The sequence below is a fragment of the Carcharodon carcharias genome, chromosome 15, assembly GCF_017639515.1.
Source record: "Carcharodon carcharias isolate sCarCar2 chromosome 15, sCarCar2.pri, whole genome shotgun sequence".
NCBI classification, from domain to species: Eukaryota; Metazoa; Chordata; class Chondrichthyes; order Lamniformes; family Lamnidae; genus Carcharodon; species Carcharodon carcharias.
The window spans coordinates 64,872,287-64,889,159 of record NC_054481.1 but is presented as its reverse complement, the minus strand read 5'-3'; the positions used below and the strand labels follow the sequence as shown (position 1 = coordinate 64,889,159).

General features: G+C 44.5%; 1 protein-coding gene across 1 annotated transcript in view; it reads left to right on the top strand.

Annotated features, from left to right (window-relative positions):
- Positions 1-16,873, top strand: part of myo15aa (myosin XVAa) — a 172,753-nt gene that overhangs the window by 78,048 nt on the left and 77,832 nt on the right. Inside the window, exons 24-35 of the mRNA XM_041206940.1 lie at positions 1,477-1,558; positions 2,160-2,290; positions 2,399-2,494; positions 3,833-4,068; positions 5,002-5,180; positions 6,150-6,222; positions 7,955-8,143; positions 8,614-8,674; positions 8,894-8,924; positions 8,968-9,059; positions 16,175-16,298; positions 16,774-16,838. Coding sequence (XP_041062874.1) covers positions 1,477-1,558; positions 2,160-2,290; positions 2,399-2,494; positions 3,833-4,068; positions 5,002-5,180; positions 6,150-6,222; positions 7,955-8,143; positions 8,614-8,674; positions 8,894-8,924; positions 8,968-9,059; positions 16,175-16,298; positions 16,774-16,838 — 1,359 coding nt within the window. The remainder of the gene's footprint in view (positions 1-1,476; positions 1,559-2,159; positions 2,291-2,398; positions 2,495-3,832; positions 4,069-5,001; positions 5,181-6,149; positions 6,223-7,954; positions 8,144-8,613; positions 8,675-8,893; positions 8,925-8,967; positions 9,060-16,174; positions 16,299-16,773; positions 16,839-16,873) is intronic.

Sequence of the window (16,873 nt, the reverse complement as noted above, 5' to 3'; positions counted from 1 at the left end):
CTTATCTCCCATTACTCCTCATACTTGGGTACAATACCGCACACTGCTATCACATGCAGAGGTATAGAATTGCATACTGGGATATGATCCCACATACTGGGGGACAATCCCACATACTGGAGTATGGTATCGCATACTGGGATTGCACTGGGGTATGGTCCCTTATACTGGGATATGGTATCATACACTAGGGTATGTTACACACCCTATGATATTCATGAGTGTTTTGAACGTTACCCTAGCTCTAAAGTGCTAATCCACTTTAATGACTATATCATCAACAATAAACTTTCACAGAACACCCTGTTCATGCACCTTTCATGATCATTCCACTGAGTTTATTCTCCCATTACTCATTTTTCTCCCAAAATATTTTGCCTTGCACTTCTCCACATTAAACTTCTTCTGCATCTGTCTGCCTATCTCAGTAACCAACTAACCTTAACTCTCAAATTAACTCTAACCTTAACCCCTAACTCTAACCCATTAACCTCAGAGAAGAGAAGATTGAGAGGAGAATTGATCAAAATTATGAGGGGTTCAGACAGAGTAGATAGGGAGAAATTGTTCCCATTAGTGGAAAGGTCAAGAATTAGAGGTCACAGGTTTAAAGTGATCAGCAAGAGAGCCAACAGTGACTTGAGATGTTTTTACGCAGCAAGTGGTTAGAATCTGGAATGCACTGCCTGAGAGGCAGATTGAAAACGGAATTGGATAAGCAGGTGAAGAGAGAAAATTTGCAGAGTACCACTAAAGGGCAGGGGAGTGAGACTAGCTGAGTTGCTCTTGCAAGGAGTCAGCACCGACATAACAGGCCTAATGGCCTCCTTCTGTGCTTTAACCATTCTGTGACTTTGTAACCCTAACCCTAATCCATTAACTCTCACTCTAATCCTAAACCTAACCCACTAATTCTCATCCTAACCTTAACCAATTAACTCTAATCTGTCAACCTAACTCATTAATCCTCACTCTAATCCAATAACCCTTACCCTAACCCTAAAACTTTCTCTCTATCATTCAGATTTCTATCCAGGCTGCTACTTTTCTTTTTTTCCAATATGCTTGAATTTTAGTGACATTTATTCTATGAAATGTCTGCAAGCCTTCTGATAATCCATAGGCTCTACACCCACTGTGTTCCCTTTATCTCTGGAACAGTCAAAAAAATTCTATTAAAAACATAAGAATATAGGAATTGCTAACTAGAAAAAGAACATGGTCATTGAGTCTGAAAGAAACCCCAAATAATGGAGAGCTTTTGGGACCATAGGTTCAAAGGCATCTGTTTCTCCAAAGCACACTACACTCGCCACACATCATGTCTCAAATTACTCGTATACTGTGTTTCAGAGTGTTGTTAAATATTTTTGTATCCCTGTTGATTAATTGCTGTATCCACATTGGGACTCCAGCTGTATTTGGAAAGTTGTTCTGCTGAAAATGTAACTATAAAACAATGATCTTTTCAATCAGGAACAAACGATGAGGGAAGTGGTGAATGTTGCTCACCTGGACATTCCTGCTGAGTTGGCTTTCTTACTCCAAGCTGCAGCGGGTATGCTTTTCATCTAATTAATCTGTGTTTTTCTACCTCGGTTTCTCTCTCTTTCTCTCTCTGTTCCTTGCCTGTCTTTCTCTGTGTTCTTCACTCTTTTTCTGTATTTCTGCCGTTGTCATGGAAATATTACACCAGTAAATAATTCAGTTGTGCACTTGACAGTGGTGTAAAGACTACAGACAAAATAATCCAGGAGCACTACCTGGAAATCATGCAGTTCCATGAAATCACACCTTAAATGTCACAAAAGCTGCAATGTTGTACCTATTTTTAACACTAAGATATGAGAAACCTTGAACCCTCCACACCAGTGAAATTATCTGGGGAAAGGATTCTCGCTGTGTGTCTGCTGCAGTGAGAATATAAGAGACATCTTTATAAATTTACTGGCAATCCCAGTACAGAAAACACACGGATGAAATCTGCCTGCTGGTTTATTGCTGCTAACCAATGCTTTTACTTATTGCTTGGCTCTCTCTAAGTTGTGGTATTTGTTTTTTATCACCTAGAATCCATGAAATACAGCCCCCATTTTCTCATCAAGAAAAGTATGTTGAAAATACTGAAAAACCTGTTGATGTTATTTGTTTTCTTGCAGCTCTTGAAGAAAACCACAGTGATTGTATTATCCAGATTGAAACTCCAAAACTACAATCAGAGGAACAGCTAGTAATGACTCTTGATATCAACAACTACCCTTTCTCCAGATTTGTACGGGTTCACTTCAAGGTAAACTTGCATGGGATCCTGTGCTGGTTATACAGCACATAAATGATTTGGAGGAGGGAACAGAGGGTGTTCCCAATATTGTTATCATTGATGCCTTATTTTGTGCAGAAACACTTATTCGGTATGTTGACCACTCCACTGGATGAAGCACTGATCCAATCAGAAGAAGATTTGAGTGAAGAAGCTGTTATGGTCTTCAAGCTGGTAAGGTTCATAGGACTGACTATTAGCAAACTATGTGATGCAACCGCAATACACTGGCTGCAGCCCAGAGTGTGATTGAGTGGCCTACTCCCAGGCCCCTACTTATGCAGCTTTGAAGCAACTGCCTGGGGTGAGTTTCTTCCCAATTCTTCTTGCCCTGTTATGAGCTGCCCCACATGGCTGCAGTGGAAATTCAGCAATGTGGGGAAGTGCAGGCACTTACTGAGGACTTCTCTCCTGTTCCATTCTCAGTTGTATTTGTATGGGCTCACAACATATACGACGCAAAACCCTTGATTAGAGTTTAGTCTGAACTCACTCTAGGCATCATTCAAGGATTTATGCGCTGCTTGGAAAGGGTTTAAAAACTATAACTCTTTTAAGTGGGATCAGTTTGGGAGGATTCCATCCCATTTCCACTCCAAAGCTCAAAATTGCCTCATTTCAGTATTAATTGATATGAAGTTGACAGTCTTGCGGAGAGAGCTGATGAAGATAGCTTAAGTGGAAATGCGAACTTTGGAATGGTGCACTGGAAGCATATTCCCCAAAATTGGAAGAGAGTTAAGATAAATTATTTGGACAGAATAGTCTATGAACCACATGATGTGTGGATGTTTGATGCCGACACGTGGTCTCCAGGAGTAAACGTTCCACCTTTCGAAATCTCACCCTAGAACACACAAGGAACAGATTCAAAGGTTGAGGTAAAGCACATTAGCAGAGCTCCACTCAGTGGTCAGGCGTGGCACTGAGCAATAAAAGTCCCAGATTTAATCCCTGCTCTGATGATGTGCTCTCTGCAGAATGGTGATTGCTGTGTTTTAATTGGCTTGGTGTTCCTGGATGAAAGAGGAGAAGGGTCATTGCTCACTTTGATTGCCAACCTTCACACTTGTTGGAAAGTTTGTGTGTGTGTGTATGTGTGTGTAGAAACCAACATTTCCAGTTTGAATTTCTGTGTGCCTGCACCTGTGAGTATTTATGTGAATGCACATGTTTGTGTGCATGTGCATTCGAGTGCATGTGTGTATATGTATGCATGTTTGTGTGTGTGCATTTTTGTGTGTGTGTGGATTGTGTTTGTGTGTATGAATGACAGGTGAGGACAAGATCAGATTCCCATATTCAAATAATCTTCTGAACCCACTGACTGGGCTCACGCATGGTTTAAGGATCAGAGGGCAGCAGTGTTCATTGAACTATAGCCCAGAGGAAGGTGAGGATGAGCTGAGGGGAGCAGAGGAAACTCCCAGTGAGTGAGATGCCACACAGTATCTGCTCTTTGCATTTCCATTTCTTGTCCACTGCAAGAAGCTGACAATGTTCCTCTTGCAGATAATGAGATTCATGGGTGATCCCCAACTAAATGGAGCTCAAGAAATCCTCTTTGGTGATTACATAGTCCAGATCGGGCTGGCTAGCCCTAGTCTGCGAGATGAAATCCTTGCTCAACTAGCCAATCAGGTGTGGAGAAATGCCAATGATAAGAATGCAGAAAGAGGCTGGCTCTTATTGGCTTCCTGCCTCAGTTGTTTTGCTCCCTCTTCCAAGATGGACAAGTATCTGCTGAAGTGAGTATTACATGAAGAGGCAGGGAGGGCAGTGGGGGAGTGGTGATAGTGGGGTATGGGCTGCGAACACAAGGCCAGAGAATATTGCGTGATATCTGTACCATAATCCTGTCATATTTTGGATTTTTTGTTCAGCCTTTTCTTTGTCTTTTTAAATGCATTGTTTAAAATTTGTAGTTTTATACCAGATATTTTACTTGGATTCAGCATCAAGAATGATTCTAGTAGAACAGACTCCGCAGCCCTCATGACCTGGACTGAGTCTGCATCTGACTGCTATTCAGGTCACAAAGTAGCAGGAGTCAGGGTTGGAGCAGAGACCACTACCGCTACATTCCAGCTCTCTGTAGTGTACCATGTGATTTTTCTGTGTATTCAGTGTGAAGGTGGAGGCACACCACTAGGCTGGGGTTCAGGAGGTTTATTTAACATTCGACAGGTAAAGAAATAGTACTTGGTTCAAGCAGTGGTTGGGTAGGGAGGAAAATCACCTACAGGCCAGCCTCCCCACCCTGAACTTTCACCAATCCACCTCTTCCACCAGCATTTACTTCCCACTGACCCACTCCCACCCCTCACCCACAATGGCCCAAAGCCCTCAATCCCTCCTTCACCTCCCCTCACCCTTCCTCTGCTGACCCACCTGACCCCCACCAGCAGCCACCGCCCCCCCCTCGCCTCACCTCATTGGCCGTCTCCCATGCTGACTCCCACACCTGTAATTCACAGTATCCTGAACAACATCTGCAGGAGCTGGAGACTGTGTGTGCAGCCTGACACCTCACCTTGGTACATTATAATCAGGCAAGCTCTGGAATCACCCTCAGGCGCAGTTGGTTTAGATATGGGGGAAGCTGAAAGATTAAATGGGGGTGTTAAAAATGAACAATGTCTTTCCTTCATTCTCCTCCTTTCTCTGCCTCTGTCTAACAGGTTTGTGTCGGATCATGCTTACAATGGGTTTAAGTCTGTGTGTCAGCACAAGCTCATGCAGGCAATGCAAAAGACCAGGTACGGTCCAGGGGGAGCCAGAAGCTTCCCGCCTTGTCTTCTGGAGTGGGCAGGCAACAAGAGGAAAGGCAACATTGTTTTAGAAGTCTCCTGCTTGGATGGTGAGCACAGATTCTCCCAATCATACAGGCTCACTTCATATTGTCTAGCGCTACTTGCACAGGAATTAAATAACAGAGTTTAATTGAGATAGAATTTGTTTGGGGAAAGCAAATTTGCAAATCCAGCCCTCTGAGGTTAGACCCCCCCAGCTCAGGAGGTAATTTGTTCCCCACCACTTCCTTCTCCCTCGCACAACCTCTCTGATTACAAAGTCAGAATCTCTGATCAACATGTGAGCTGGGGAGAATGATATGGCATCAGCAACAGCTCAGTAACAGCAGCGTTATAGAATGGTCCAGCAGAGTAATAGGCCATTCTGTCCATTATGCCTGTGCTAGTGCTTTTCTCCATTGAGCTACCCAGTTTAATCACAATCTCCCCCTCACAACCCGAGTAATAGAATAGTACATGCAGTCTAACACCACTCTCCCCCTAACTCACTGTACATTTTAATATCCCACCCCATTTATTAACACTCTCCTGCACACTCCCCGTACCTTCTAATATACCATTCAGTCTAATTGAATTCTTCTCTCACTCCCCATAACCTTTAATTTCCCACTAAATATAATCCACCCCACCCTCTCCTCACTCCTCAGACTATCAAATATTCTTCTTAAACGTGGCAGAGAATTAGTTATTTGAATCATCCTTTGTTCACTGAATTCTTTCTAGAAGCATTGAATAAATATTTCCCTCTTTGGTCAGGCATTTCCCAGACACTCCATGGACAACTGGCACTGTCAAATCTTAACCATCCTTGTTTAAAAAGTTTTCTAATAACCTCTCTCTTAATTCTTTTGGCGATGATCTTCAGTTGAGTAAAGTTTAGTTACTGATGCATTGACCAGTGCAAACAGTTGGTCAAAACCCCTCATTACTCTGAACTGCTAAATGATCTAAACAAAATATATAATTTATAACAAAAATGACAGCAAAGTAACCAACTCCCTTTAAATTGTTTGCAGGTGTGAACTTCCTGTGCCCAGTGAATTCCTGGACCACAGGAGAGGAACTGGGACAAGATATTCTGCGACACAGGTAACATCAGAAGAAGGGAGAGTTAGTGTGGTTTCAGAGCAGATCCTGATGGTGAAATTTTGCTGATGTAGGACTTTATATTCTGTAATGGTATCTAAAATATCCCACCCCCACAACGGGCATGCCACTAATCACAAGCATGTCGGAACATGCTTAGTGAATAAATGAGCCACATCCAAAATTTCAGATGCTGCTGTAAATATCCAGGTCTATAGATACACACACACAGAAGCACATATATAAAAACACATACAGAGAAACATACACTCAAACACAAAAACACACACAAATACACACACACGTCCACAATACATACAACACACAGAAATACGCACACATAGACAGCTATAGGTACACATGTAGGTGCTGTCATGAACACATGTACACAAACACATTAAGTGGAATTTTATGGCCTCATTGTGGCACAGACAAACACATACACACCAAGCACACGCACATGCACTGTCATGACCGGTCGCCAGGCAAAGGCCCCCAATTTGTTAATTTCCCGAACAGGACCCCAATTTTGTTATGCTCCCAGGTGAGGAGGAATGAGCTGGCTCCCCTTCTTTATTCAACCCTCTCAGCTGGTCACAACAAGGTTAATTTAAAAGGGATCCCTTCCCCAGTGAATACCTTTTCCCAGTCCAAATGTGTTTCTTTTTAGAAGGAGCCAATTTAACCAGGCTTTCTTGAGTCAAAGAGTAAATTTTCCAATTACTAAAACCCAAAGAAAATTATAAAATCACAGCACACACACACACACACACACACACACAGACACAGACACACACACACACACATACACACACACACACACACAGAGAGATCAGAAATGAGAAGTTAAGGCCAGAATTTTCCAGCCCCTCATGCTGGCCCTCCAGTCCCACCGATGTGAATGGAGACTTCAATGGCATGCTGCCCCACTGCAGTGAGGGGTGTTGGAAAATTCCGGCCTAAGAGTCTAAATAAAAGTTTTTAAAAATATACGAATCAGTCTTTGGCTTGTGCATGAGGCGCAGATAACAGTACCTTGCAGCTTTTAAGTTAGGTAATCCGGGTAGAGCTAACTTTGGCAGTCTCGCAGTTAGTTTGGAGACACTTGGTTCTGCAGGGTGTCCTGTTTCCTTTAGATTGTGGCTTCTGTTGAGCTTTGTCTCCAACAATAGAGAGAGAGAGGGATTCTTTGCCTGCAGGCTGCAAGGGGGGTGACTGACTTGTTCTTCTGTTTATTGACACACACAGTCACACATCAGCACACCAGCTTTTTAACTGATTTTTCTCTGTGTATTCTGGAAGGGAAAAAACTGACGCGCACCCAGAGTCCATGTTCTTTTCATCTCAGACAATTTATGCATTCTGGAATATAAATCAACAGGAGATAGGTTTTGGATATCTGCTGAGATGTGCGAATCAGTCTTTTGTCTCCGCAACCACAGGAGATTAAAGTTCAGTCTTTTGCATCTTTCCTATCTCCCTCTGAAGAGCCTCTGTTTGAAGAAGGCCATGACACCTTTCAGGTTCAACATTCCATGTCATCTCAGGGCCAGTCAGTCAAGTATAATCTATATAGGAATTTTCCAGAAAGTGGTCACTTTACATTATCAGCCATCATGTATATCTTTTTTTAAAAAACACAGGTCTTCCTTATCAGGTTCAAATTGCCTGTAAGTAATTGGTACTGTTAGTCCGCTGTCGTAACAGCAAGTAATAGTGCTAAGTGTTATTCTAGGGGTGTGACAGAAGGCTGGCGAGGTTGGTCAGTGGCAAGGAAGAGTAAAGGCGAATGGGCCGAGCTTGGAGGCCATGACTATGCAATGGACCTCGTATCTGACCTGGAACTCGTGACAGCTTTCCCAAGGCAGAAATTCTACTTCATTTCCTCTGAGGAAAAGGCAAGAAGCCAGAAGAACAGAAATGTGTAGGTATTCCATGGTCAAGGTGTTGAGCACTGTGTTTGTCCCAGGGTTGTGGATGAGATTTAGTCTCCCTGATGCTTGGATTCACCTGCAAGGGAGCTCTACTCCTGGTAACAAGTCGACACTTTTTCCGTCTTTTCATTTTAATGACAACAGAATTGGGAACTTTGAAACTTCAGCGGACTGACTCTCTGTGCTGAGTTCTATGATCTGTCTTTGGGTGACTAACCAGGCAGTATCAGGGCTGATATCACAATGTGTCAATGGTTTAAGCAGTGCCCACAGAGAGGGCAGATGGGCTGTAAAGGAAATCAGGAGACTTGCAGAGCCACCCCAAATGATTACAGAGTTCTTTATTATCATGAGATTCCCAAAGATTCCGCACCCCCTGGGAAGCCATGCTACCCGATTGCCAGCTGGAGCTGGGTAATACTGCCAGATGCCTCATTAGTAACTTGTCTTTGTTCCCGAGCAGTGTCTTTGGCCATGGTTTCGACTCAGATGATGATATTCCCTCCCCTCCCATCGCACAGGCCCCCATCTTTATGCCAAACTCAGCCAGACGCCTTTCAGGATCGGTTAGACGAGGTGAGATTGTTTTCTGTGAGTTATTTGATTGAGAGTTACTGAAGTTTTAGAGATGCTACCTCCTCAAAACTGAAACTGAAGCATTGACAATTTTCAGAATTTTCATGGACAAAAGTTTGAGCTTTTTCTTGTTCAATTCTTGTTTCTGGTGATTCTTGCTTGAGGCAATTCCTGCTCCTGACTATTATTATTCTTGTGATTCTTTTTTGATTTTTTTTTGTCTTTGTGTTTTTGAAAGATTCCAATGCCTTCAATGAACACCGCTCTCAAAAAGGACTCGATCATTATCTTGATAGCCTGTTTGATCCTGTTTTATCGTATGAAAATGGGGTATGGAACTTCAGGCATGTTCTAAAAGGAAATATGTCCATGAGATAAGACACATCTTTCCGAAAGGCAGTGCTGCATTGTTGAGAATTCAAAGATAAGTAAGAAAAAAGGTTCCAGAACTCAGGGTACAGCTAAGATGGGAGTGTTAGAGAAAATTAAGAAGCTTCAAAAGATTAAAGATTAGAAAGAATTTTATCCTGAAGATTAGTGGTCGAATGGAATGGACTCAGAGCAAAGTTAAGTAAGTTACACTTGTTAAAAAAGAATATGTGATGAAAATAGGACCAAGAGTTAGAGTACTGAGATAATTGGTGTTGTGAGGAGCATAGAACCGTGAAGGCTTACAGCACAAAGAGCCCCCACGACCGTACACTGTCTTCACCTGTGACCTCAATATTAGCATTTTGGGGGTAGGGATATATCCTTCCACTTGTGTGCCCTATTACTGGAGTTTCTGTGGATCCTCAGCTGATTTACAGCTAAACCTATGCTAAAGAATTTGATTATGGTGGAGGAAGGGTGTGTAGGGAAATTGCTGGACTCATTATTAAGAGGTTATAACAGGCCACATAGAAAATCTCATTGCAATCAAGCAGAGTCATCATGGTTTTGGGAAAGGGAAATCATGTTTGACTAATTTATTGGAGTTGTTGGAAGAAATAACAAGCAACATGGATAAAGGGGAACATGTGGATGTGCTGTACTTAGATTTCCAGAAGGCACCTGAGAAGGTGCCACATCAAAGATTACTACACAAAATAAGAGCACGTGGTGTAGGGAGTATTTTCTTACCATAGATAGAGGATTGGTTAGCTAACAAGAAATCAAAAGTAGTGATAAATGGGTCATTTTTGGGTTGGCAAGATGTAGCAAGTGGAGTGCCACAGGGATCAGTGCTGAGACCTCAGTGATTTACAATTTATATCAATGACTTGGATGAAAGGACCAAATGTTTTGTTGCTAAATTTACTGATGACAAAGATAGTTAGGAAAGTAAGTTGTGAAAAGAACTTAAGGAGTATGTGAAGGATTTATATCCTTTCTTAAATAAGGAGCCTGAAACTGTACACAGCACTCTAGCTGTGGCCTCACCAACATCCTGTATGACTGTAGCAACACATCCCTCCTTTTATATTCCATTCCCCTTGCAATAAACGATAGGTTAAATGAGTGGGCAAAAATTTGGCAGACAGAATATAATGTGGGAAAATGAGAACTTATTATTTGGCAGGAAGAATAGAAGAGCAACACATTATTTAAATAGAGAGATATTGCAGAATTCAGAGATACAGAGGGATCTGGGTGTCCAGATACATGAATCAGGAAATGTTAGTATGCAGGTACAGCAAGTGATTAGGAAGGTAAATGGAATGTTGTCATTTATTGCAAGGGGAATGGAATATAAAAGTAGGGATGATTTGCTACACTCATACAAGACATTGGTGAGACCACACCTAGAGTGCTGTATACAGTTTCAGTCTTCTTATTTAAGAAAGGGTATAAATGCTTTAGAAGCAGCTTAGAGAAGGTTCACTTGACTGAAACCTGGGATGGGGGAGTTATCTTACAATGAAAGGTTGGAAAGGTCGGGCCTGTATCCATTGGAGTTTAGAAGAATGAGAGGAGATTTTATTGAAACGTGTAAGATTCTGAGGGAACTTGACAGGGTGGATGCTGAAAAGATATTTCACATTGTGGGAGAGACTAGAACTAGGGGACGCAGCTTAAAAATAATTGGGCTCCCATCTAAGGGAAACGCTTTCACTTTGGGGGAACTGAGATAACTGAGCAACAGCGTTCTCCACAGCTCACCTGTTGTTTACAGGCCTCAGGGACGCCACGGGGTGGGGGCAACTGATACCTGGCCCCAGATGTGACTGCCGAGAGGGGGAGGTGTCCAGAGGCAAGTGCTGGCCAGCCTCGGAGGCGACTGCTGAGGGGTGGGTGGATTCAGGGGCAAGTGCTGGCCAAACTCAGAGGCGACAGCTGAGGGAGGGGGGTGTCCCGGGGCAAGTGCTGACAGCCTCGGAAGCGACCGTTGTCGCTGGGGGTCAAGTGCTGCCCTGGCGTTGCATCCCGCGCACAGGCAATTGGGTTGGGGGTCAGGGTAAGCGAGGGAAGTGGCCACGCATTAGGGACACATGTATAAACTGACTGTACCTCCGCAACTGAGACAGATCAGGTGCAGCCACAGAGATATGGTTGGGGTTGGGCCCGTCCATGCAAGCAATGCGGTGGCACCAAAGAGTCACCAAGCACTCCATACCTTACCTGTCCCCACTCACACCCCGGCACAGACTTCAAGTCCGCCATCACTTTGCAGAGCAGTTGAACTGCGCACATTGTACAATCTCCTCGCCAATGCTGGCCATGTAGCAATCACTGCTGGAGATGCTCACAGCCCCTTGCAATCTCAGCATCCCACTTTGGACCAGTGTTCCCCATGTCACAGGTTGACAAGGCAGCCATGCAGCGCACGCACCTCTGACCATCCGAGGAGTGAACAGCACTCTCCTGGAAGCATTAAGGGGCGGTCACACAGGGCCAGGAAAGGTGCTACGTACAGCCATGATAACCATCTTTCATCTCCCTCTTTCATACTGCAGGAGGACCATGTCAGGAATGGATCCTGGTGACCTAGCTGTATGCCTGATCTCCTACAGAGACTGTAGAAGATGGAGGAGAGAGCGACTGAGGCACCAGGCTGCACAAAGACAGGAGCAGCAACCTCATGGAGAAGGGGCAGCAGGAGCTCCAACAAATGCTGCCCAGGAGCGGCAACAAGCTGTGACTGGTTGGCACCTAGTGACACCCAGGGTCTATAGACACTGCCTGTCATTCCTACAGATGACTGGGAACCAGTGTCGCCGACGACTGCGCATGTCTAGAACCTGGTTGCTCACATCTGCCACTTACTACAGGACTTGGCGCCATGGGGACACGGAGGGCATCCACTGCCAGTGGCTGTGAAAGTGACCACAGCGCTCAATTTCAACACCAGTGGCTCCTTTTAGGGCTCCACAGATGACCTCTGTGCAATTTCACAATCCGTCACCCACAAATACATCCATGAGGTCACGGATGCCATCTTCTCCATGGCACACAACTTTGTGCATTTCACCTGGGACCCGGGCAGCCAGGATGCAAGCCCTAACCTTGGGATTCCCACAGGTGCAGGGTGCGATTGGCTGCACTCATGGGGCACTCAGGTCTCCATCACTACACTCAGTGGACTTCATCAACCACAAGGGCTTCCACTCACTGAACCTGCAGCTGGTATGCAACCATCAGAAACGCATCCTGTAGGTGTGCGCACTGTTTCCAGGGATTGTGCACAACGCTGACATCCTGAGTTACCCATAGATCCCTGTAGTCTTCCAGGGTCCACAGAGGCTGCAGGGTTGGCTTCTTGGTGACACGGGCTACCCGCAGAGGCTGTGGCTGATGACACCCGTGCAGCGGCCTCAGACTACAGCACAGCGACGGTATAATGAGGCTTATGCAGCAACTCGCAACTTGTTGGAGCAGACCATCGGGATGCTGAAGATACAGTTCTAGTGCCTGGACCAGTCTAGTGGAGCCCTGCAATACAGTCCACAGAGGGTATCATGCATCGTCGTCATCTGCTGCACCCTTTACAACCTGGCACTCCAACAGGGAGACGAGCTGGCTGAGGAGGAGCTGGAGGTCTCCTCGGTTGAGGAGGACACCGATGGAGATGAGAGTGAGGAGGTCCTCTGTGGTGACGATGATGGGGATTAGGCTCTTGCACTGGCTAGACGAGGTGTGCTCAGGAGGCCCTCATAGCTGCCAGATTTGTGGAGGATGTTGACAACAGGATGATGAGGTGCCCCCATTGATCCTCACATTGCTGTTGTGAACGTTTGACTCCAGTCTGGCTTATGGCAGTGCCAATACCCTCTGAGTGAATGCTCCTGTCATAGAGATGCAGTGGAGGCCCTAATAGTTGCTCAATTGCAGGAGGATGATGACAACATGCAGTGAGGACACTCCATGGATCTTCACATAGCCTCTGAGAATATCTGTCTCCTGTCTGGCTGAGGGCAACTCGCCTTCGCTGCATGATCTTTAGACTCATCTGATGCAGTGTCCACCTTCAGCACCTCAGCCCTTCAGGAACTAGTGCACAGCATCACTGGTCACAGATGCTGGTGTGATCAGGGCCAGCCCTGCCTTAAAGGTGCTGAGAGCACACCGGGAGAATGAGAGAACTCTGTGATGCCTGCCCACTACATTCTGACAGCAATGACCAGCACCGCCGAGGTGCAGGCATCAGTAATGTTTCCAGGGAATGTGAAACTGGACCATTAATGTGGTCTGAAGGCTACACAGAGCATAGGGAAGAGGCCCTGGACTGAGGCACCTGCCTTTTAACTTGTGCAAAAGGTGTTCACATCTGAGTGACAAGAACACTGCTCATCAGAACAAGGAGCCATAGACAGGGAGACATTCTTAGGATTTTATTGACAATAGTGAACAGTATGCATGAGTGACCAGCACCTGCGCCCAGGCTGTGCAACTACTTTTACTTAACTTTCCTAACCGCAGCCCAGGGTCAGTGAGCTCTGCTCCTGAATGGGAAACAGGGTCAAGGTAATGGTGTAGGAATAGGTATTGAGGACTTGCCTAAGCTGTCATGCACAAAGCACAGGGAGATGCCACTGCTCTTCCAGTTAATAAATATTCAGGGAACAAGATGCTGAGGAAATCTCTCAAAATCAAAGAGAACTACATAAATGTCAAGAAAGGGACTTCAGCTGCAAACCTCATTAACTTATACCTGTATTGCATATTTCACATCATGAAATGTTCCAAGATGCTTCACAGGAGCATGATAAACAAAAGAGACACCAAGCCACATAATGAGTTATTAGAGCAGATGACCAAAATCTTGGTCGAATAGGTAGGTTTGAGGGTTTATCTTAAAGGAGGAGAGTAAGGTTGAAAGGTGTGGGGAGGGAATTCCACAGCTTTAAGGCCTATTGTCAGTTGAAGGCACAACCACCAATGGTGGAGGAATTAAAATCAGGGATACACAAGCGTCCAGAATTAGATAAGCGTAGATGTGTTGGAGGGTTTTGGGGCTGGAAGAGATTACAGAGGTAGGGATTGGCAAGGCCATGGATAACCTTGAAATCAAGGATGAGAGTTTTAAAATTGAGACGTTGCTTGACCAGGAGCCAAAGTAAGTCGGCGAGCACAGGAGGATGTGAGTTAAGACCCGGTAACAAAATTTTGGATGACCTCAAGTTTATGGAGGGTAAAATGTGGAAAACCAGCCAGGAGTGCATTGGAATAGTCAAGTCTAGAAGTAACAAAGGCATGAATGAGGGTTCCAGCAGCAGATGAGCTGAGGCAGAGATGAGGTTCGCCGATGTTATGCAGCTGGAAATCAGTGGTCTTAGTGACAGCATGAATATGTGGCCGGAAACACATGGGGTCAAATATGACAAGATTGATAACAGACTGGTTTTAATCCCTTAGAGAGGGATAGAGTCAGTAGAAAGGGAATGGAGTTTGAAGCAGGAACCAAGAACACTAGCTTCAGTCTTCCCAATATTTAGTTGGAGGAAATTTCAGCTCATCCAGTGCTGGAAGTCAGATTAGCAATTTGATAATTTAGCTAATTATCCTAATAATGGAAGAATTGAGAGAGGTAGTGGTGCGATAGAGCTGAGTGTCATCAGAGCACATGTGAAAACTGACAGTGTCTGCAGATGATGTCGCTGAGGGGCAACATTTAGATGAGAAATAGGAGGAGGTTAAGGATAGATCTTTGGGGGACACCAGAGGTAATGGAGCAGGAGAGGGAAAAAAAGCCATCACAAGTGATTCTCTGGCCACGATTAGGTAGATAAGAATGGAATTGGCTGAGTGCAGTCCCACCCAGCTAGATGATGGTGCAGATGCATTGGAGGAGGATGATGTGGTCGAGTGTTAGTCTGCAGACAGGTCAAGAAGGACAAGGAGAGAAAGTTTACCTCTGTCACAGTCACATAGGATGTCATTTGTGACTTTCATAATATCCATTTAATTACTGTGACAGGGGTGGAATCCTGATTTGGGGGATCGAAATATGGAGTTCTGGCAAAGACAGGAATGAAGGCAACAGTACATTCAAGACTTTGGAGAGGAAAGGGAGGTTGGTGATGGGGCAGTAGTTTGCATGGACAGATGGACCAATGGTTGGTGTTTTGAGGAGAGAGGTGATGATGGCAGGCTTAAAGGAGAAAGGGTCAACACCAGATGAGAGAGAACCATTTATAATATCGGCTAACATGGAGACCAGGAGGGGAAGTTGGATGAGGAGATAAGAGGGCAGTGAATCAAAGGAGAGAGAGCATGATGAGTTGAAATAGGGGTTGAAATCACCAAGGATGAGAAGGCTTTTGGTGTAGTTGCTAAGGGAAAAAAGCAGTGAAGATACCTCAGTGAGAAAATTATCATACTTGGGATGGTGGGAGAGAATAATGATTTTGAAGAAGAGGTAAGGGGTTGGAACAAGGTGAGATGTTCAAAAGAGGAGGAGGTGCTGGAGTCGGGGGTCAGGCCAAGGTGAGATTTGGTGATAAGCATCTTCTGCGACGATCTTGACAGGGCAGTTAGTGGAAGATATAGCCAGGCGAGGAGGCTTCATTAAGGTGAAAGGTGTCGTCACCCCTCAGCCTAGTTTCCGTTTGGGCTATGATGTGTGCGTGGTTTCATCAACTAGTGGGGTTTTAGTTATGTTGTGAAGTTTCATTAATTTATGGGGTTTTGTAATGTTGTGGGATCCTATTAATTAGTTGGTTTTTGTTAACCTGTAGTGATGGTTATAGTGTGGGGTTTCACTGGTACAGTTTTGTTAAGCTGTGAGGAGGTATCCTGTGGGGTTTTATTAATCAGTGAGCTTTTGTTAAGCTATGGAGAAAGTTTTGTTGGGATTTCATTCAGTGGTTGTTTTAAGTTAAGTTTTCTTTTAATGCTAGTTAAGTTGCTGCATTTTAAATAATATTGCTTCAGGAATTTGTTAATTCTGGAATTAGTTAAGTCATGGTTTTCATCAAGTGGGCATGTTTTGGTGTGAAGCATTTTTTTCTCCTTCCCATTCGAAGGATTTGGAACGGTCTTCCTTAGTGTCAGCCCGAATGAAGGGAGGTGGGAAAGTAGGAGCTGGCAATGGAGACGAGGCTCAGCTGACCCCTGTGAAATCTATGGAGATCCCTGGAGCCCATCGAGGTCAGTATTCGTGGGGCTGTTTGATAGGAACTTTCCACTGGCAAAAATGCTTTATGATCCAGTCATTTCATTTTGATCAGGGTCAAGCAGTGATTTTTTTTAAACTGTAAATAGCACTAACTCATGCTGGTGCTGACCTGACAGGTTTTGTCAACCATCAGTGAATCCCACTGCTTTCCATTAGGGCAAACGGAGGAAAGGAAAAAGGCCCAAAGCTCTTTATTGAAGAGCCGTATGCACTGTAAAGAGAATTACCCTATTCCCATTGTGAGGCCTATTCTGATTCTCAGGCCCATTCTCAGCAGCATTCCCATTCCCAGGCCCTTTCTATTCCCAGGTTCATTCCCTGTTGTAAGAATACCTGGAAAAAAAGGGAAGGCAAGAAAATACAAAACGATTTCTCAAGTCTAAGGAAAGAGAAAAGGTTGTTGATTAAAATTTAATTGGTACTTTTGTTCTTACTATTGTTCTTTAGGCTATGACCCTTCCCAATTGAATGCCCAGCAGCAAGATTTCGTAAACCAGCAAGCCTACCTCCTGGTGAGTTCTAGTATAATCATCTTAACCAGTGACAA